Source organism: Eleutherodactylus coqui, chromosome 1, assembly GCF_035609145.1.
Source record: "Eleutherodactylus coqui strain aEleCoq1 chromosome 1, aEleCoq1.hap1, whole genome shotgun sequence".
NCBI classification, from domain to species: domain Eukaryota; kingdom Metazoa; phylum Chordata; class Amphibia; order Anura; family Eleutherodactylidae; genus Eleutherodactylus; species Eleutherodactylus coqui.
Window position 1 is genome coordinate 207,746,085 of NC_089837.1, and position 16,798 is coordinate 207,762,882.

General features: G+C 40.6%; 1 protein-coding gene across 2 annotated transcripts in view; it reads right to left on the minus strand.

Moving 5' to 3' along the window:
• The window catches only part of SAMD5 (sterile alpha motif domain containing 5), a 35,943-nt gene extending 21,368 nt beyond the window's left edge, over positions 1 to 14,575 (minus strand). For both annotated transcript variants that reach the window (XM_066590775.1, XM_066590765.1), the window contains exon 1: positions 13,145 to 14,575. In XM_066590775.1, coding sequence (XP_066446872.1) covers positions 13,145 to 13,609 — 465 coding nt within the window. In that variant the 5' untranslated portion in view covers positions 13,610 to 14,575. The remainder of the gene's footprint in view (positions 1 to 13,144) is intronic.
• Between the last annotated feature and the right edge of the window lie 2,223 nt (positions 14,576 to 16,798).

Sequence of the window (16,798 nt, forward strand, 5' to 3'; positions counted from 1 at the left end):
TCTTGCAGCACGGACCTTGGATGCGAGCTTTTCACACACATGTTCTATGTTAGCAAACTTGCGATATTTGTGCAATGCGATTTTAACATTAGAAAGACCCTCCTCACAGAAATTTCATGGCATTTACAGTAGCAGCAAATTTGATGAGATTTTGAAAACTTCGTCCACAAGCTGCGGAGATAATCCACACAAATGTGGAAATTAACTTGCGGTGCAGAATTCAATTCTACAGCATGTAGGTTTTATCTCCGTCTCCCCTGCGGAATTCATTCCCTCTGAATGAGGAGGTGAATTCTGCACAAGAATTTGCAATAAAACCCTCCTTCAAAATCTGCACCAAAGGGCGCTGGTTTGGAGGCAGGCTTTCCGCAGCTGGATTTGACATCAAAGGAACTTTGGCCTGGCGAGTATCCATAGGTATTGGTGTGGAGAAACCATGCACCTGTAAGAAGATGCTGAGACGGAGTGCGGGTGTGACATGAAACACTGGAGGCACCATCTGTGTTGATAACAAAGAGGTGAGCTTATATAAAAAGACATAATACCACTGTCCCAATTTATATGTGGATGAAACTTTGATGCAAGACTGTGTTTTTGGTCGTTGTCCTTTATGACATAACACCGCAGGTGATCCGCTGGTGCTTGTTTTTTACTAGCTTTGTCTTGCAGTGCTCTGAGATTGCTTTAGATTTGAATTGATTTTATTAGCAGTTTTGTGGCCAATTGCTTAATATCATAGTAGCATTTAGGTCCAATTGCTTGGTTTGTCCTATATCTGTTTTCTCTAATGGATGCATCATATCTTTGCTGTAATATCTTTAATCTATTCTGTTCTAGCATTCTCTATTTGCTTCAAATATTGTGCATGTTTCATATATATCGATAGAGACAGAGAAAATACCTGAGAATCCAGCAGTCATAAAACTCACCAATGCCCAATCGAATGAATCCTTTTATACAGTATATAGGCTGACTATAGAAAAGTAGTAGTTATTTAAATCTTGCTTGCATGGTACCTCTGGGAGGAAAACCAAAAGTAAAAAGATAACGGAAAAAAAAACCATAATATCACTTTTGGTCAGAGTATCCATTTCTTATTTTTTTCTTAGATTTATGCAACTAGTTTTAAAAAGAGATTCCAGTGAAGTTTGCAGTTCTGTATTGAAACACGAGTCAGACTAAAAAGTGGTGATCTCCTAAATCCTTAGAAGATCAGGTACATTTGCGAGAAAGCTAAGTATGTGTTCAATTGGAGCAGTTAACCCTTTGCAATCCACTGTCTGCCGTCTAAAGACATTCTGATTGAAGACTGTACAGCTCCGATGTCGGAAGACGTCCGACAGGGTATTCTTACCGTAGATTATTGGATGCTCTGCTGTCGGGGGCCTCTCCAGCATGTCCCATACCGCAGTACTGGCTCTAGCCAGCAGATGGTGCCATTGTATAATGGCAGAAAAAGAAAGCCCCCTAGGAAACCCTGAATCCAAAATTGAATTGCAAAGGGTTAAGACCTTTTTGCACGCCCGATTATCAGGCACGAATGTTCGTCAGAGCAGTCGTCTGCCCAGATATACATGAGGCCCTGTAAATGGGACAACGATCAGCCAAGAAATGAGTGAATGCTCATTTGTCACCTGCTTATTGGTGTTCAGCAAGCATAAAATACTTGTTGATCAGTTGTATGTCTCCTCGTGTATATGGGGTGATACATTTTTAAAATAAGCTATAGCAATAAATCTGGGGTTTTTGTTACGGATAGAAAGGCAATAGAGGTGTTAAGTGTGATATAGTGGGTCCTAACCTGTCTGATGAAGGGGTCTTTGTGCCCCAAAAGTTTGCAAATATAATTTATCTAGTTAGCCAATAAAAGCATCACTTCTATAATACTTTTTTTCTTTTTACACAAAACTATTTACACACACATAGATTTTTCTAACTAACACGTACCACATTATTTCGACTGTACATAGTTCTATCTGAAAGTGTCACTGTTGTCAATAGGTCAGAAACGCTATCTTTTCTCCTTAGGGAGAGCAACTATATACTATAAACTAAGTGAGGAGACTCAAATGGCCATGCACTCTCCTCTGGGTAATATGCAAATAAGGGAGATCGAATAAATCCTCCACAGTGCCACCTATTGAAAGGCAGCATTCCTTCAAGCCAAAGTCAGACTTTTTATACAAGCCTTGTTACAATGACCAGGAATTAAAAGCAAAGCCAGACTCCATGTACATACAGCTGTTTCAGGGTTTTTGCCCTTCATCAGTGAACAGTAGGCCATCCCAGGCCTCTCACTAGCAAAGCCAGACTCCTACTGTACACTGATGAAAGGCAAAAACCCTGAAACAGCTGTATGTACATGGGGTCTGGCTTTGCTTTTAATTCCCGGTCATTGTAACAAGGCTTGTATAAAAAGTCTGACTTTGGCTTGAAGGAATGCTGCCTTTCAATAGGTGGCACTGTGGAGGTTTTATTCCATCTCCCTTATTTGTTGTCAATAGCAAACATATTTTAGATTTCAGTTTTGTAGACTGAGTAGTTGTGGGTAACACTGACACCTTGTTGCCAAGTTTGAAGAAAAAACTATGTATTTGCATGTCAGATGACGCCATCTAAATTGTACTGTAATCGGTGAAAGGTTAGGATTCTCAATAAGAGATAGCCAAATCCAGTATGCATCTTCATGTAAAAATGCAAATACAGTTTATTTCTTGCACAGAGGGGCCACTATCTAGACGTGGGCACTTTTTAAGATAGTCATATTGTTTCCATGACCTTTGCCTCTTAGTGTATAGCCACACGCAGCAGATTTGTTGCACAATTTTCATATATCTAAATGTAGCTATTTCTGAAAGTCCATTTCAAATGAATGGGTCAATCTTAGAAATTTCTGCAACAAATAATGTTTGTTCCCCTAACAAAATCTTTTCCTACTTTCAATGTCTATTAACAGAGGAAGATTCACATAGACAACTTCAGATTACATGGCAGCTTTCCAGCTTCTAGTGCCAGAACTGATATAGAGATGCATCTGTTGGCACCCTATATTTAAAAGGGGTTGTGCCAAGAGCACAACCTCTGTTCATATGCCACGTTAGGGCATATTAAAACTATAGAGTGAGGTCCCATGCTCAAGAACCCACTCTATGACCCAGAATGGAGAGCTGCTCAATAAGGGCAACCCCTACTCTGGTAGACCTTCTGCCATCCTGCTAGACAACAGCTCCCATGTCGTGACTGCAGCAGAAATTTGGAGTTGGTCATGACTTCCACTGGTAAAATCAGCTGATTGCTGAGGATGGTGAAAGTGGAACCAGGGCACTGAGCTGTTCACGCTGAGCCGTGCATTCTGGGCACAACCCCTTTAAATAACAATCTCCTTATGCCTTCTCTGCAAGGTGTTGTTATTTCTGTATGACATGCAGGTTTATGGCTTTGAAATCAACTGCAATTACTTATAGAAATGATGTAAGGAGTCAGTTATTAAGTTCTGAAACACCTTGAGGGTGGAAGGAGAAGAGACTACACAGAGACGTCACAAGCATGCAGACTTCTATAAAAAATTAAGTATGTCGGTATGACAGATTTCATTTAATAAAATGTAAAATCTGGATCTGCCTGTAGTTATGCAAAGCTTCTGCTGTCGAATTAAAAGCCACTATAGTCAGAATCCAGTGTGCGTCCTACTATTCAGCAACAGCATGCTGTAATCCTGACAAGACTCATTAGGTAGAAGGAGTCGTTCATTAGATGAACCATGCCACAAGACAGGAGCCAACTACTCTTAGTCTCACTGCTAATTGCACGTAGCAAGCCACTTGCATGAACAAATAAACAGCAACTGCTTTATTTTTATGCTTTCTAATCCTATCTATTGCAAGACTTTATAGGTATTAGTAATCAGTTTTAAAGGGCTTCATTAAACTCTTTCCACATCTCTCATAGAGTAGAAAGAGGCAGCAGTACACATGCTTGGCCACCGCTCTATACAATCCATCCGCACTGCAGCCATGCTGGTGACCGGAGACAGCGGTGGTCGGCCTCCAAGTCATCTAACATTTATCAGCTAGCTGAATGATGATAATGTTGGCGTAAGGGCCTAAACAGGTGGGCATATTTTAGTCCCGTTATGCTGCCGTAACAATCACAGCTGCATAACAGGACGAAATGAAACCATTGATTTCAAGTGTTTTGTTTCCACTATTAGGATTTCCACGCGTTAATACTACATGTGGGAAAAATAGGGCAGGACCTATCTTCCCACTTTTTTTCAAACTTGTGCGCAGTAGCGCAGAGTTTTAATAGTCCAATAAAATCCCAGATCATGCGCCAATACATTCCGTAGCGGCAAGCATATTAGCGTATGCGCTCATGTGTTTAAAGCCTAAGATCTGGTTTGCACAGTCGATGTATCTTTGACTGTAAAGCCCAATTTACACTGAACGATTATTGTTCAAAATTCGCTCAATCTATGGCTTTTGAGCAAAAATCGTTGTGTGTAAATGCTTCCATCTTTCACTCTTCCGCTGAAGGATGATTTTTAGGTGAGCATAAAATCCATCCTTCAGCCAGAGAGAGATAGCAGGAACCTCACACTCTGCTCTGCACGGAGCAGCTGATTACATTGTATTCAGCTGACATCCCCCTGCGAGTACAAAGGAGCTAATTGCAGAGCTCAGACCACCTGCCCTTCTCTGCCAACAGCTCCTGGAGGCTGATTTACATGCAAATGAAGCTGATGAAGTGCTAATGGACATTAGTGTTCATAGTACTTTATGCAAAACGATCACTGAAACTGTCAAACATTTGATTGTTTGAAAGATTGTCTTTGCATGTAAATGAGCCTTAAGGCAACTGTCCATAAAAGATACATCCCCTTGCTCTGTCTGCAACAGGAGACCAGACATGCCAAGCTAAACCCCTTTGGTAAAGCCACACCAATCAGCCATCTGCAATTACAATTCCTGTAAGTCACTCATTGTATCGTTATCCTTGTATTCTCTCCTTAACCCTTCATAGTGTTAACGCCATATGATGGTTATGTTGCACCAATCCCTTTTGCTTACCACACGCACTAAAACGATTCTTGCAACATAATACAAACAATATAAACTAACAAACTATTTTGTGGAATATTCAAGTTGTCTGCATAAAACATTCAAAGTTCCTAGGATGGAAAAAAAATGCCACTGTGCCCATAATCCATGAAAATGCCGCTCTAATAACAAGAAGAGCATCACTGCCGAATACAACCATCTACTGTTCTTCAGTGAGTACTTTGAATAAATGCACCTACAGGAAAGCATTTCAATGTCATCAGTGTTAAGACCTGTCATAGTTTTATGTGCCAAATGCTACAGCTGAAAATATCTATCAACCAGTCATGTACAAAATGTATCGTATAGGATCCTCTAAGGCAGTATCTTCTAAAAGGGAAGTGATAAGTGATAACCTCTGAAGAATAAACTCAACATTTCTGCCGTTAACCTGTAAAGTATTTTATACAGATGTATCCATGCTTACATTTGCTCTTGGCTCGAGAAAACCTAACATGAGTGACCTAAGATGACCAGCTTTAAGGAAAAAACTAAAATATTACTCTGTTAGTCTTTGTGAGTTATGCAAAAGTTGGTCATCTCGCTAACTCATCTCAGGATAGCTCTTTCATTTTATTTGTACTTTTTCTTTCTTACGAAAATATCACAAAATACGTATCCAAATAAAAATACCCTACATACCTCCTATTCTCCAATCAAAACCCTGAGTAGTACAAGAGAAGACAAAAAATAGGGGAATAAAAAGTTGATTCACAACAATTTTTAATTGCGTTATACACAAACCCCAAATTTATAAGAATATATTCAACTTAGGAGGGCTCCTACCCACTTGCGTTTTTTCTTTAACGCTGTGTTAACGCAGCATTTTTTAACACGAATGTCAATGGGGCTTTCTAATGTTAAAAACGCATTGCAAGTTTGCAGGTTTTAACATTAAATAGGCCCATTGACAATTGCGTTAAAAAAACACAGTGATATTGCAGCGTTAAAAAATGCAAGTGTGTGGGAGCAGAAAGTAATAGATCCTTCCATGAATGAAACAATAATAAGGCAAGAGGTACCGTTACCCATTGAAGGTATATTTAAAGTAATCCAAAAATGTAAGATTACTCTACAACAGGAATCTCAGAATACCCACACTTTTAAAACACAGCAAGGGTGTCACAGGAATGCTTCCACAATATTGTCACACATCTGTGGCCTGCCGGTCACCAGATTTATTGCCAACAGAACATGTATGGGACCATTTGGGACGCCAACTTCAGTAGCTTGTGAGCTTGCATGATCTAGAGGCTCAGTTGCAGCAAATGTTAACCAATATACTGCAGGATATCATATGGAACCTGTATGCCTCTATGCCCGCTCGTATCACATCTTGTATCCAAACTAGAGGTGGTACAACAGGGTACTAGAACCTCCATGCCCCCTCGTACCACATCTTGTATCCAAACTAGAGGCGGTACAGCAGGGTACTAGAGCCTCCATGCCCACCTGTATCACATATTGTATCCTAACTAGAGGCGGTACAACAGAGTACTAGAGCCTCCATGCCTGCCCATATCACATCTTCAAAAATAACAGGTCAGCACGCAAAGCTTCCATAAAAAAAACTTTTCTTTATTGTATTCATTACAATTAAAAAGATGTTACAGTACAATAGAGATGAGTCTCCAATGGCCAGCAGACCGGCGGAAGGAAAGCATACAACATATCAAGTTCATAGAATTAAATGCATGCTCAAAAAGTGCATGAATGCAAAATGATATATCAACAAACATTTATTTATATAAAATGCCATATCAAGCATACAAAGCATTGAATCTATGCATATAAGCAGCAGTACATAATTTGTAAAGCCCACCTTACCACCTGCACCCCCTGCGAGAGCTTGGGGCGAAACACTTCTCGGGGTGCAGGTGGTAAGGTGGGCTTTACAAATTATGTACTGCTGCTTATGTGCATAGATTCAATGCTTTGTATGCTTGATATGTCATTTTGTATGATTACATGTTTTTTGATATATCATTTTGCATACATGCACTTTTTGAGCATAAATTTAATTCTATGAACTTGATATGTTGTATGGGTGAAAATAAAGCAACTTTCTGAATAGCCTACCTATTTTCTATATTTTTTTATATACAGCTCCCATGCAAACCTATACACCTCACCCTAGATATCATCACTCTCCCCAGTATCAACTGTCCCATCCCTCCAGGACCGTCTCTCCCATTCCAATTCCCCTCCTGCCAGTATCATCTATCCAGTTGATTGCACCTGTATTATGTCTCCACCCAGAATTAATTCTCCCCCAAGGATGTGAATCTAGTTGAAAATTGCACCAGAGAGCTTGAAGCCTGCAGCCTTTTGGAGCTGAAGGCAGAGAACATCAGGTGGCACGATGACGTCCTTGCATTGTACTGCCTATGCTGGGCCCTGCAACACCAGATGAAGTGAACTGGCAGCCTGTTATGGAAGTATCCCACAGAGATGAATCATGGCTGGAAGAAATCAACATGGTACTAAGGATCGGATAGAGAAGAAATGTGAAAGTGAACAGTCAAAGACAACGCGACCTGTGATCACCTGATGTAACTGCACTGTAACAACATATATGGTTTTCAGAGCCACTGCGCAAAACTGGTATTTACCATTATACAATCACTGTATGGGGTATTACAGGTCTTTGTATAGTGCCTTTATTCCGTTACAGTATGGTGATCTTCAGTGGTTAAAGGGAGGTTGTCAGCTTGAACATGCTGTCCAAACTGCAGAAGCAGATAAGGGAATATGACAACTGTGATGGCCACAACAGTGCAATGATAGCTATCACTGGCTGTCCCCATACTTCTGACAAGGCAAATTGTCAAAAACCCTGGAGTGACTGCAAAAGGCCTGCAGGAGGTAGTGATGTTTCTTTTGCACAGTAAGGCGCTTATTAAAGGGAGCCTATCAGCTGGAACATACTGTTCTAACTGCAGGAATGATGCTATAGAGCAGGAGGAGCTGAGCAGACGGATATATAGTTTTATTGGGAAAGTTTCAATATAACTTGTATTTTATTCATTTATATCTGAAAATCACTGGTAGCTCCGCCCATTGAACTGTTTGGCTCAGAATGAGCAGAGATATAAATGAATAAAATACAAGTTTTATTGAATTTGCGCCATTTCACACCAAGAACCAATGCAACACTTCTTGATGTGGATCTGCACACAAGTGGGAAAATTTGCATCACTTTTTGACACTGATCTGTGTGAAATGACATTGGAAATTCTGCAAGTGGATTTTGCCTATTGACAGGGCTAAATCTGCATATGAATCCACAGCAAAATCTGTGGTAGAAAAATATGGCTTATGTGGCAGGTGGTCAATAAAAATGTTCCTACATAAGGAAAAAAAAAATCTAACATGCGATACAGAGGTGTGGAACTCAGGACAAAAGCAATGAGGGGCATTGAAAATTACACCAGGCGATAAGCTACCCCACTAAGTACTATGAGTTTTTTCAACTTAAAAATCTACCATGGGATGAATCTATTTTAAAAAAAACTTAAAGAGTTTAGCACTACATTATAGTCAACATGATGAAAGGTATTGTGAAACTGATTTACGGCAGTCACTGAGAACGTCTCTGTAAGACACTTTCATCTGCCATTTGGTGGTAAAATATTACACCTCATAAATTTTTTTTAAAGCCCATAAGGCTTTTCATAGCTTTTTCACTGTAACAACCTGTTGAGTTGACGCGTTGTGCCAAGAAAGTTAACATTTATCCCATCTCTATTTGGGACAATTTGAAGAATCTGTAGTCCTAAAACCACACACAAGAATGGGAGTATAACAACATCACCATTAATTAGGAATCTTCATTCAAACATCATCTTGAATTGGACCACAATGCTGTTGCCATTTCTCCTGTACACCCCAAGATCATTCATGCAAACCCCAGGAACTACCTTGTAAATCTTAGAAATTCCATGCTTCATCATTGCACTCACAAATAAGGATCTAAAATTCTCAAAATCTATAAATTGTGACTTTAGCTTTATAAGTAGCTGATCGAAGTTGCGGATATTGTAGAAAACTGGAACCAGCAATGTTGAAATTACTAGACATCTGTTTGGAGGGAGTAATGTTTCTCCTTGTGGAGAGCACCACTGGTGAGGGCACTGCTAGGCTCAGATTGATGGTCTCTCACCTAGCCAACCACAATCCTGCTGTACACTAATGTGGGACAAGAACCTCTGAAATATCTGTATGTACATGCATATTCTGGTTTGGATTACATCCCTAGTCATGTTGCAAGGCCTGCTCAAAGGACGGATATTGATTCCTAGGATAGCTATCTTCTAATAGGTGGCACTGTATGGGATTATTCTATCACTGATTTGCATGGAAATCTGTTCAAAGGACAACATATTTACCCTCAAACAGTTGTAAGATAGTAGTTAAACTTGGTCTTTTCCAACTAATAACACAGATCTCTTTCAAAAGATGGAAAGATCAGCGATCATTTTGCATAAAAGTACTAATAGGCACTAATTCCTATTAGTATTTATTAGCTTCATTTGCATGCGAATGAGCGTTTGGGAGCTGTTACGGAACTCAGCACGAGGTCTGAGCTCTGAAATTATTTGTATTATTCAGCCGCAGGCTCCCCTTGAAGAATTCAGCACCATGGACAGCAGACATAGCCTGCAGTCCTGCTAATCAGCTTTTCGATGGTTTTCAAGCAGAACTGAAAACCATGGTTCGACAGAAAACTGAAAGATGGGCACATTTAGACACAAAGATTATCGCTCAAAGGACAGCTTTTGAGCAAATTTTGAGCGATAATCGTTGTGTCTAAATGGGGCTTAAGACCCTAAAGTTTATAACACTCTTCTTCTCAGGGTAACACTTATCTTAGGATATGTATAACAAAGAGGAAAGAAAACGAAGGACATAGTTGGTCATAGTTTATGGTGCTCTGCCAAATGGACTGGATACACTAATCAGCCACAGTATTAAAACCAATAAATAAAGTTACACCTTTGACAAGTGCCAAATTGTAATGGCTAGAAGACAGAGTCAGAGCATCTTCAAAATGTTTAGTAGATAGAAAAGTGTTCCAAGGGAAGACAATCAATGAGCCAGAGAGAAGGTCATGCCCAAGCCTCATTGATGTGTCTTGGGAGGGAAGGCTAGCTCATGTAGTCCTATCCACAGAAGAGCTACTGTATGAAAAAGTACTGCAAAAGTTAATGTTGACTATGACAGGAGTCAAATACATAGTGCATCACAGCTTGCTGTGTATCGGCCTATATAGCCACAGAACAAACAGAGTGCTTCTAATGACCCCTCTCAACCACTGAAATCACCTACAATGGGCATGTGATCATCAGAATCTGGACCATGGACCAATGGAAAAAGGTTGCCTGGTATGAGGAATCAAGATTTCTTTTACATCATGTGGACAGCTGAGTGTGTCACTTATCTGGGGAATTAAGTATTGTCTAATTGCAGTGACCTCTCTCAGCAAGAAAATGCATCCAGCCACACTGCAAAAATAGTTCACGAATGGTTTGAGGAACAGGATAAAGAGTTCAAGTTCTAAATTCCCCAGATCAATCTGATCATCAATGGAGTATGCTGGAAAAACGAGTCTGATCCATGGAGGGTCCACTCCACAACTTACTGGACTTAAAGGATGTGCAGCTAATATTTTGATGCTATATACAACAGAATATGTTCATAGTTCCTGTGGAGTCCATGCCTCAATGGGTAGGAGCTGTTTTTATGACGAAGAGGAACCTACACAATATAGGTTTTAATGTTATGGTGAATTTAAATCATAGCCACAGCCTGCTGATGGGTCTACATGCCTTGCCTATCTGAACTACCTGGATCCTTGCATGCTATGATTGGTGCTGCTCTCAACATCATTGGGATACCAATGATGAAAATTTACCAGCAACTGCAATATAAGCCATTCCTTCAAAACATATATGAATGCTAATTTTAACTTAATTAGTATTCTAAGCAGACACAACCTGCACATTGTGAAATCTTAACTAATAACTTAGAATACATTTTCATTCAATGTATCTATCATTTTAAGTGCCCCTGCGCAATACGTAGGGACTTCATAATGGTTCTTCATACAGCAGAGTATTTTGGCTCCAACAGCACAATTTTTTATATTAAATCCGACAGTGAAAAATCCTGTTTGCCTTAATATAAAATAAGATGCATGTGGAGGTACAGTAAAGCCCCAAACATTACTAAGGGTGCTGTATTACGGTTCACTACAACTGTATAAAGCTGTAATGTGCATGAAGCCTGATTCTTTTTCGCTAGTCACGCTTCAGTTATATCAAGGTAAGACACCAGAAAACCAGAAATCCCTTCTGTTCTCATCAGATCTGCAAATGTCTAGAATAAAGTTGATTACATGAATGTCACAGGATGCATTCCTGATGCTATAATGCTAACCATAGAAATGTATGCCTCATACGATAACTGCCTCCTTCTGTGCGTACAAAGACAGCGCATTCCTGAACACACATTTAGAATTTAAACTAATCCATGCTGAAACCATTTCTGGAATGTGCAGAAGTGCCGAGCACTCCACTAGTTCATTGCTGATATACTCTCATGGTGAAATCAGTAACTAATTACCATTCAATGGAACATTTGACCCCATTTGGTCAAGAAGTGCCAATCATGCCCTATGTGGGTCTTCTTTATGAAATAAAAGAATAAAACACCAGAACAACCACCTAGCTAGGAGTGGCCTGCACCTGCTGCGGGATATTTAAGTCTAGACATGAGAACTGCACTGTGTTCTGCTTTTAGAATAAAAATAGGTTTCAACAAAGTGCATGCACATATACATAAATAAAGCCGTGCATATTAGCTATGCACACCCCTTAGTAACATCAGATAGCACTTTAAATAATGTAACTAGGCATTTGAGAATTTCATTAGATTCAAAGGTAGGTCATATCAATCATCTATTGCTATTCTCCAACAGAGGTGAAACTCATTCTAACAATGCCCACTGAATTGAAAAATGTTTGCAATCACCCTACAAACCATGGAGGGAAACATTACCTAGATACTAGCAAACACCAATTTCTAAGAACGAAAGGTAGAAAAGCTTAATAAATTATTCTTTATATTGCACGCCTTACTTTCTATTGCTTCCTAAACGGCTGTGTTGCTGATTTCCAAGGACAGGCTTGTCTATTCCTGATGTGACAGTACTTTTCCCGGGGGTAAAAGAACACTGATCTCTGTGGCAAATGAAAGTTTCAAAGCCAATTATACTTAAATTGTCAGCAGGCCCCAAAGCTCGTACTGAAATGACCTGGAGAGTAATAAGTGAGTGGACAACCATATCTAGGGCTCATGGGAGACATGGCCAGACAGCTCATTGTATGAGGTTGATGGAGAGTGGAGAGCTATATAGCTGGGAATAAAAACTTTAGTACAGTCATTTAGAAAATATCACTGGTAGTTACTTGAGGTAGATGGTGTCAACAAATCAGTCTCCATTGCTTATTGATTCATAGGAGGCACATTGAATATATTGTTTAGATCACCCCAATGCTTGCACCATGCATCATCCTTAGGACTTATTCACACAAGCATGTTAATTAAACATCCCCATAAGAAGAAAATGGACAGCACAAGAACGCCACCTGTGTGCTGTGTCTATTTCATGGATCTGTTGACTTTGAACAGGCTATCCATGGACCTAAACAGTGCATGCTACAATCTTTTCCAAATTCTGTGAGAAAAACTGATTTCTGAATAGCTTCACTGACTACTATGGATCCATGTACTATCTATATAAAATGCATTGGGTCACTAACACACATATGTGAAATACACTGGTGTGAATAAGCCCTTATACTCTACTAGAAGTTTAGGAACTCAACTGAACATGCAGCATGACTCACAGTATATAGCAACAGGTTTACTAGATACATTCTATAGCACAACTATAAAGGACTACATCCAGTATTCAGTATCTAGCCTGGTCAGAAGTATCAGCAACTTTCTTCTATAGCACATATAGTGATCATGCATCTTACCTTTTTGGAGAAAGGTGGTTTACTGAGATTAACTCCATCCCGAATGAGTTTATCCCTTATCATGATCTTTAGCTTCAGTTTAGGATAAGTAACCAAGTTCTTGCTCAGTTGGCCGCTTTTATTACTCCTTGATACTGGTTTATGCCCCTGTGCCTCTTTCCAAGCCTTGGTCTCATACTGCTCCACCAAATGACTAGTGTAGATGTCAGGTGTAGGAGAATCTACCTGGGGCTCTAAGGTGAAATATAATCCACTTGCTGCTTCCTTCTCCTCTTCCCTCAGTCTATGGACTGCATCATGGATCTTCTTCCGATGCTGGTGGATCATCACTCCGATGGCATCCAGATCAGGGTCCCCAATCTGTTTACATACCTCCAAATCATCATAGCCATTATCCACAAAGGATTCAGCATACTGGGAAAGCTGCAATGCTTTCAGCCATTCATAGACTATATTTGCACACATGGCGAGTAAAAAATATTTTAGGTAGGACAAATGAGTAGTTTACTTCCCAAACATAAATGATAAAATACAACATCCAAAAGTTAGATCCAGTCCGATAAGGAGTGGTGACTCTACAGGGCTGTGAGATAGCAGTGAGATGCTGTGCCGCACAGGTATCTGAAGGTCCGTCTCATTCTGCAGCCAGGACGGGACCAGCGCCTGAACCCGAACAGAAATACAATCCCACAATAGAGACAGATAGTCCTCAATGAGATCCACAGTAAACTGATCACTCCTCAGCTGTCTCCTGCAGGCACAATTCACAGTGGCACCACCCTGATGCCAGGTTACTGAATATTCTGCGCACAAGTTAGTATGGAGAGGCTGATGCTACTTTTTATGCTCACATCAGTACTCCGCTGTAGTATATGTCAGATCGATCCTGCCAGGCTGTACGTCCTCATCTCTGGGATGCCAGACACTTCTGCTCCTCCACCGGACAATGCACCCCAGAAAAAAAGGAACCCCATTCAGTACAGCATCAGCTTGTCGGCTTCTCTCTTCCCCACCTTCCTTTATTCTTCCAACCTGCGAGAATAGTTCTTGTAGCCTCAGCTTGTTCCTTGCACACACTTCCTTATCTCTTGTTCTTTGCACACTGTTCCTTATGTCTTGCTCCTTGCACAATTATCCTTATCTCTTGCTCCTTGCACACTCTTCCTTATTGCTTGCTCCTTGCACACTTTTTCTTCCTGCTTGCTCCTTGCACACTCATCCCTATTGCACACTTTTTCTTCTTGCTTGCTCCTTGCACATTTTTCCTTATTGCACTTTTTCTTCTTGCTTGCTCCTTGCACTTTCCTTATTGCCAGTTCTTCATTCTTGCTCCAGATTCCATTTGCAGCCGCTCAGAGAGGATTACAAGTGCGGTTGTGCCGGCAGCCGCTGCTGTGTGTATGTGGGGAGGGGACTTTGAAGATTAATCTGCACGGGAATCCAGCAGGCACTGTGTCTGTGGCCAGTCTGCTTCCATGAGGTTATTTGTGGCATTCATTCCTCTCTACCAAGTCCTTTATCCGCCTTTTAATTTGTCATTCACTGCAGAAATGCAAATTATTCTTCTCATTTCCAGTTTTATTCCTGCCTCATTCATACAAAGAAGGAATCTTGAAGCCTTTAGTGAAATGTTCTAATGTGTCAGTTATTGTGAGGAGCAGTGGAAAGTAGGAATCTCCTAGCTGGGGCTTCAGCATCAGCCTATTGTAAACTGTTGTGACACTGGCAGCCTGATGTAAGCCACAATTGGCATTTAAACACCCCTGCCCCACTGAACTGCAGCAATGTATGGAATATGTAGTGATTTAGGTGTGCATAACATGCAATTCAATGCAGACTGATGCTTGACAGGTGCTTCAATGGTTTCATTTTGTTATATAGGTTGTTGTTTGCAATGCTCAATATTAGCTTATTATAGCAGGGACTATAGATGGATATCATTGTAGGGCTAGTTTTAAGATCATTTCAACACAATGCAATTTGTACTTGATAAATAAGATCAGATCCTGGAATGGGATAACATTGATCCCTTGTAAGGCGTCACTTAATTTCACTACAGGTTCATTATAGCTGGATTTTAAACTATAAATATTAGAATGACATTATCTATAATCTTAGACTATATTCATATTTCTATGATTGTCTCATTCATGCAGTGGGGTTTGCGGAATACAACAGATTTAGGGTTCATTCACACGAGCATAGGCGTTTTAACGTTTGCCCACTGTAAAACCGCGTGAATGGGCATTTTCCACCATCCCGGCCAGCGTTTTCTTGCCCATTCACACGACTGTTTTTAGCGAACCTTCACTCTGTAAAAATCCTCGGGATGCTTTCCAATGCCTACATAGAGGCATCTGTAAGCTTTTCACAATGTTGGACACTGCAAAAATGCCTTCCTCTCCCTTTTTTCCCCTGCTCCCATAGGAGTCTATGGGAACCGTCAGCGTATTTTGACCAAAAGATGGTTCCAGGAATATCTTTTTGGCCACCGTATATACGCCGGACGTATTTTGGTCACGTATATATTTTATTTTCAGCAGGTTGATGTTTTCATGCGCCGTATATTCGCCTGTGTAAACGAATGCTTTGGAAACCAATGCCTCAGATGATCGCGTATATACAGTCAGGTGTATAAACGCAGTGTATATGTGCTCGTGTGAACAAGCCCTTATGAGAAGGATTTTCAATTTTGGCAACAAATCTGCCACATGTAAACATTCTCTATATCTGCAGTCCTCTATAGCTACCATATCCAAATAGCGAAGCTATGTCTCCTGAACCCTGGCTTATTTTTTATTACATTCCTTGCTTTTAGGGCTTATTCAGACAGGTGTATATTGGTCGGGTTTTCACATCCGGCCGATATACGCTGTCCCTCTCTGCAACGGTAGGAGGCGGCCTGGTCGGGAGCAGTGCACTGAGCTCCTGCCCCCCTCTCTGCCCTCTTTCTGCCTCTCGCCACTATTTGCAATGGGATGGGGTTGGATGGGGTGTAATTTACCTCCGCCCCATCCCACCCCATCCCATTGCAAGCAGTGGAGAGGGGCGCAGAGGGGGCGGGAGCTCAGTGCACTAGCTCCAGGCCAGGCCTACCTCCTCTCCTTGCAGAGAGGGACAGCGTATATCGTCCGTGCGTGAAAACCCGCCTGTCTGAATAAGCCCTTATATATATTTTGTCCCAGAAAACCCATTTAAGTTCTGCTTCCCCTGGTGTCATGAGTTCTGCTTTAAAGGGACCAGAACCAAACAAAAAAAAGTTTTTCCAAAAATTATTACATAGTTACATGGTAAGGGACCTTTCACAGGGACAATATTGTCCGCAGGTCACAGCACATATGTGGATTTTGTCAAATGATCTGGCTTTTGCTGCATTTTTAACTGTGAAATGTGTTCTGCAGAATGTATTGCGGAATTTCATGCGTTTTTTTACGCAGACTTTAATTGAGGAATTACATCTCCTGTATATTAGAAGTCTGCAACAAGAATTCCGCAAGACGTCCCTAATTCCATAGCAGAAAGCTTTTCCGCTGCTGAATTTAATCTTGAGGTTTTGAAGTAAAGATGTGTGGATTTTAACAAGAGTGGACTTCAAATGCCATAGAAATAACATTCTGATAAAGAAATGTCCATGCAGACTAATTCCGTCCCATG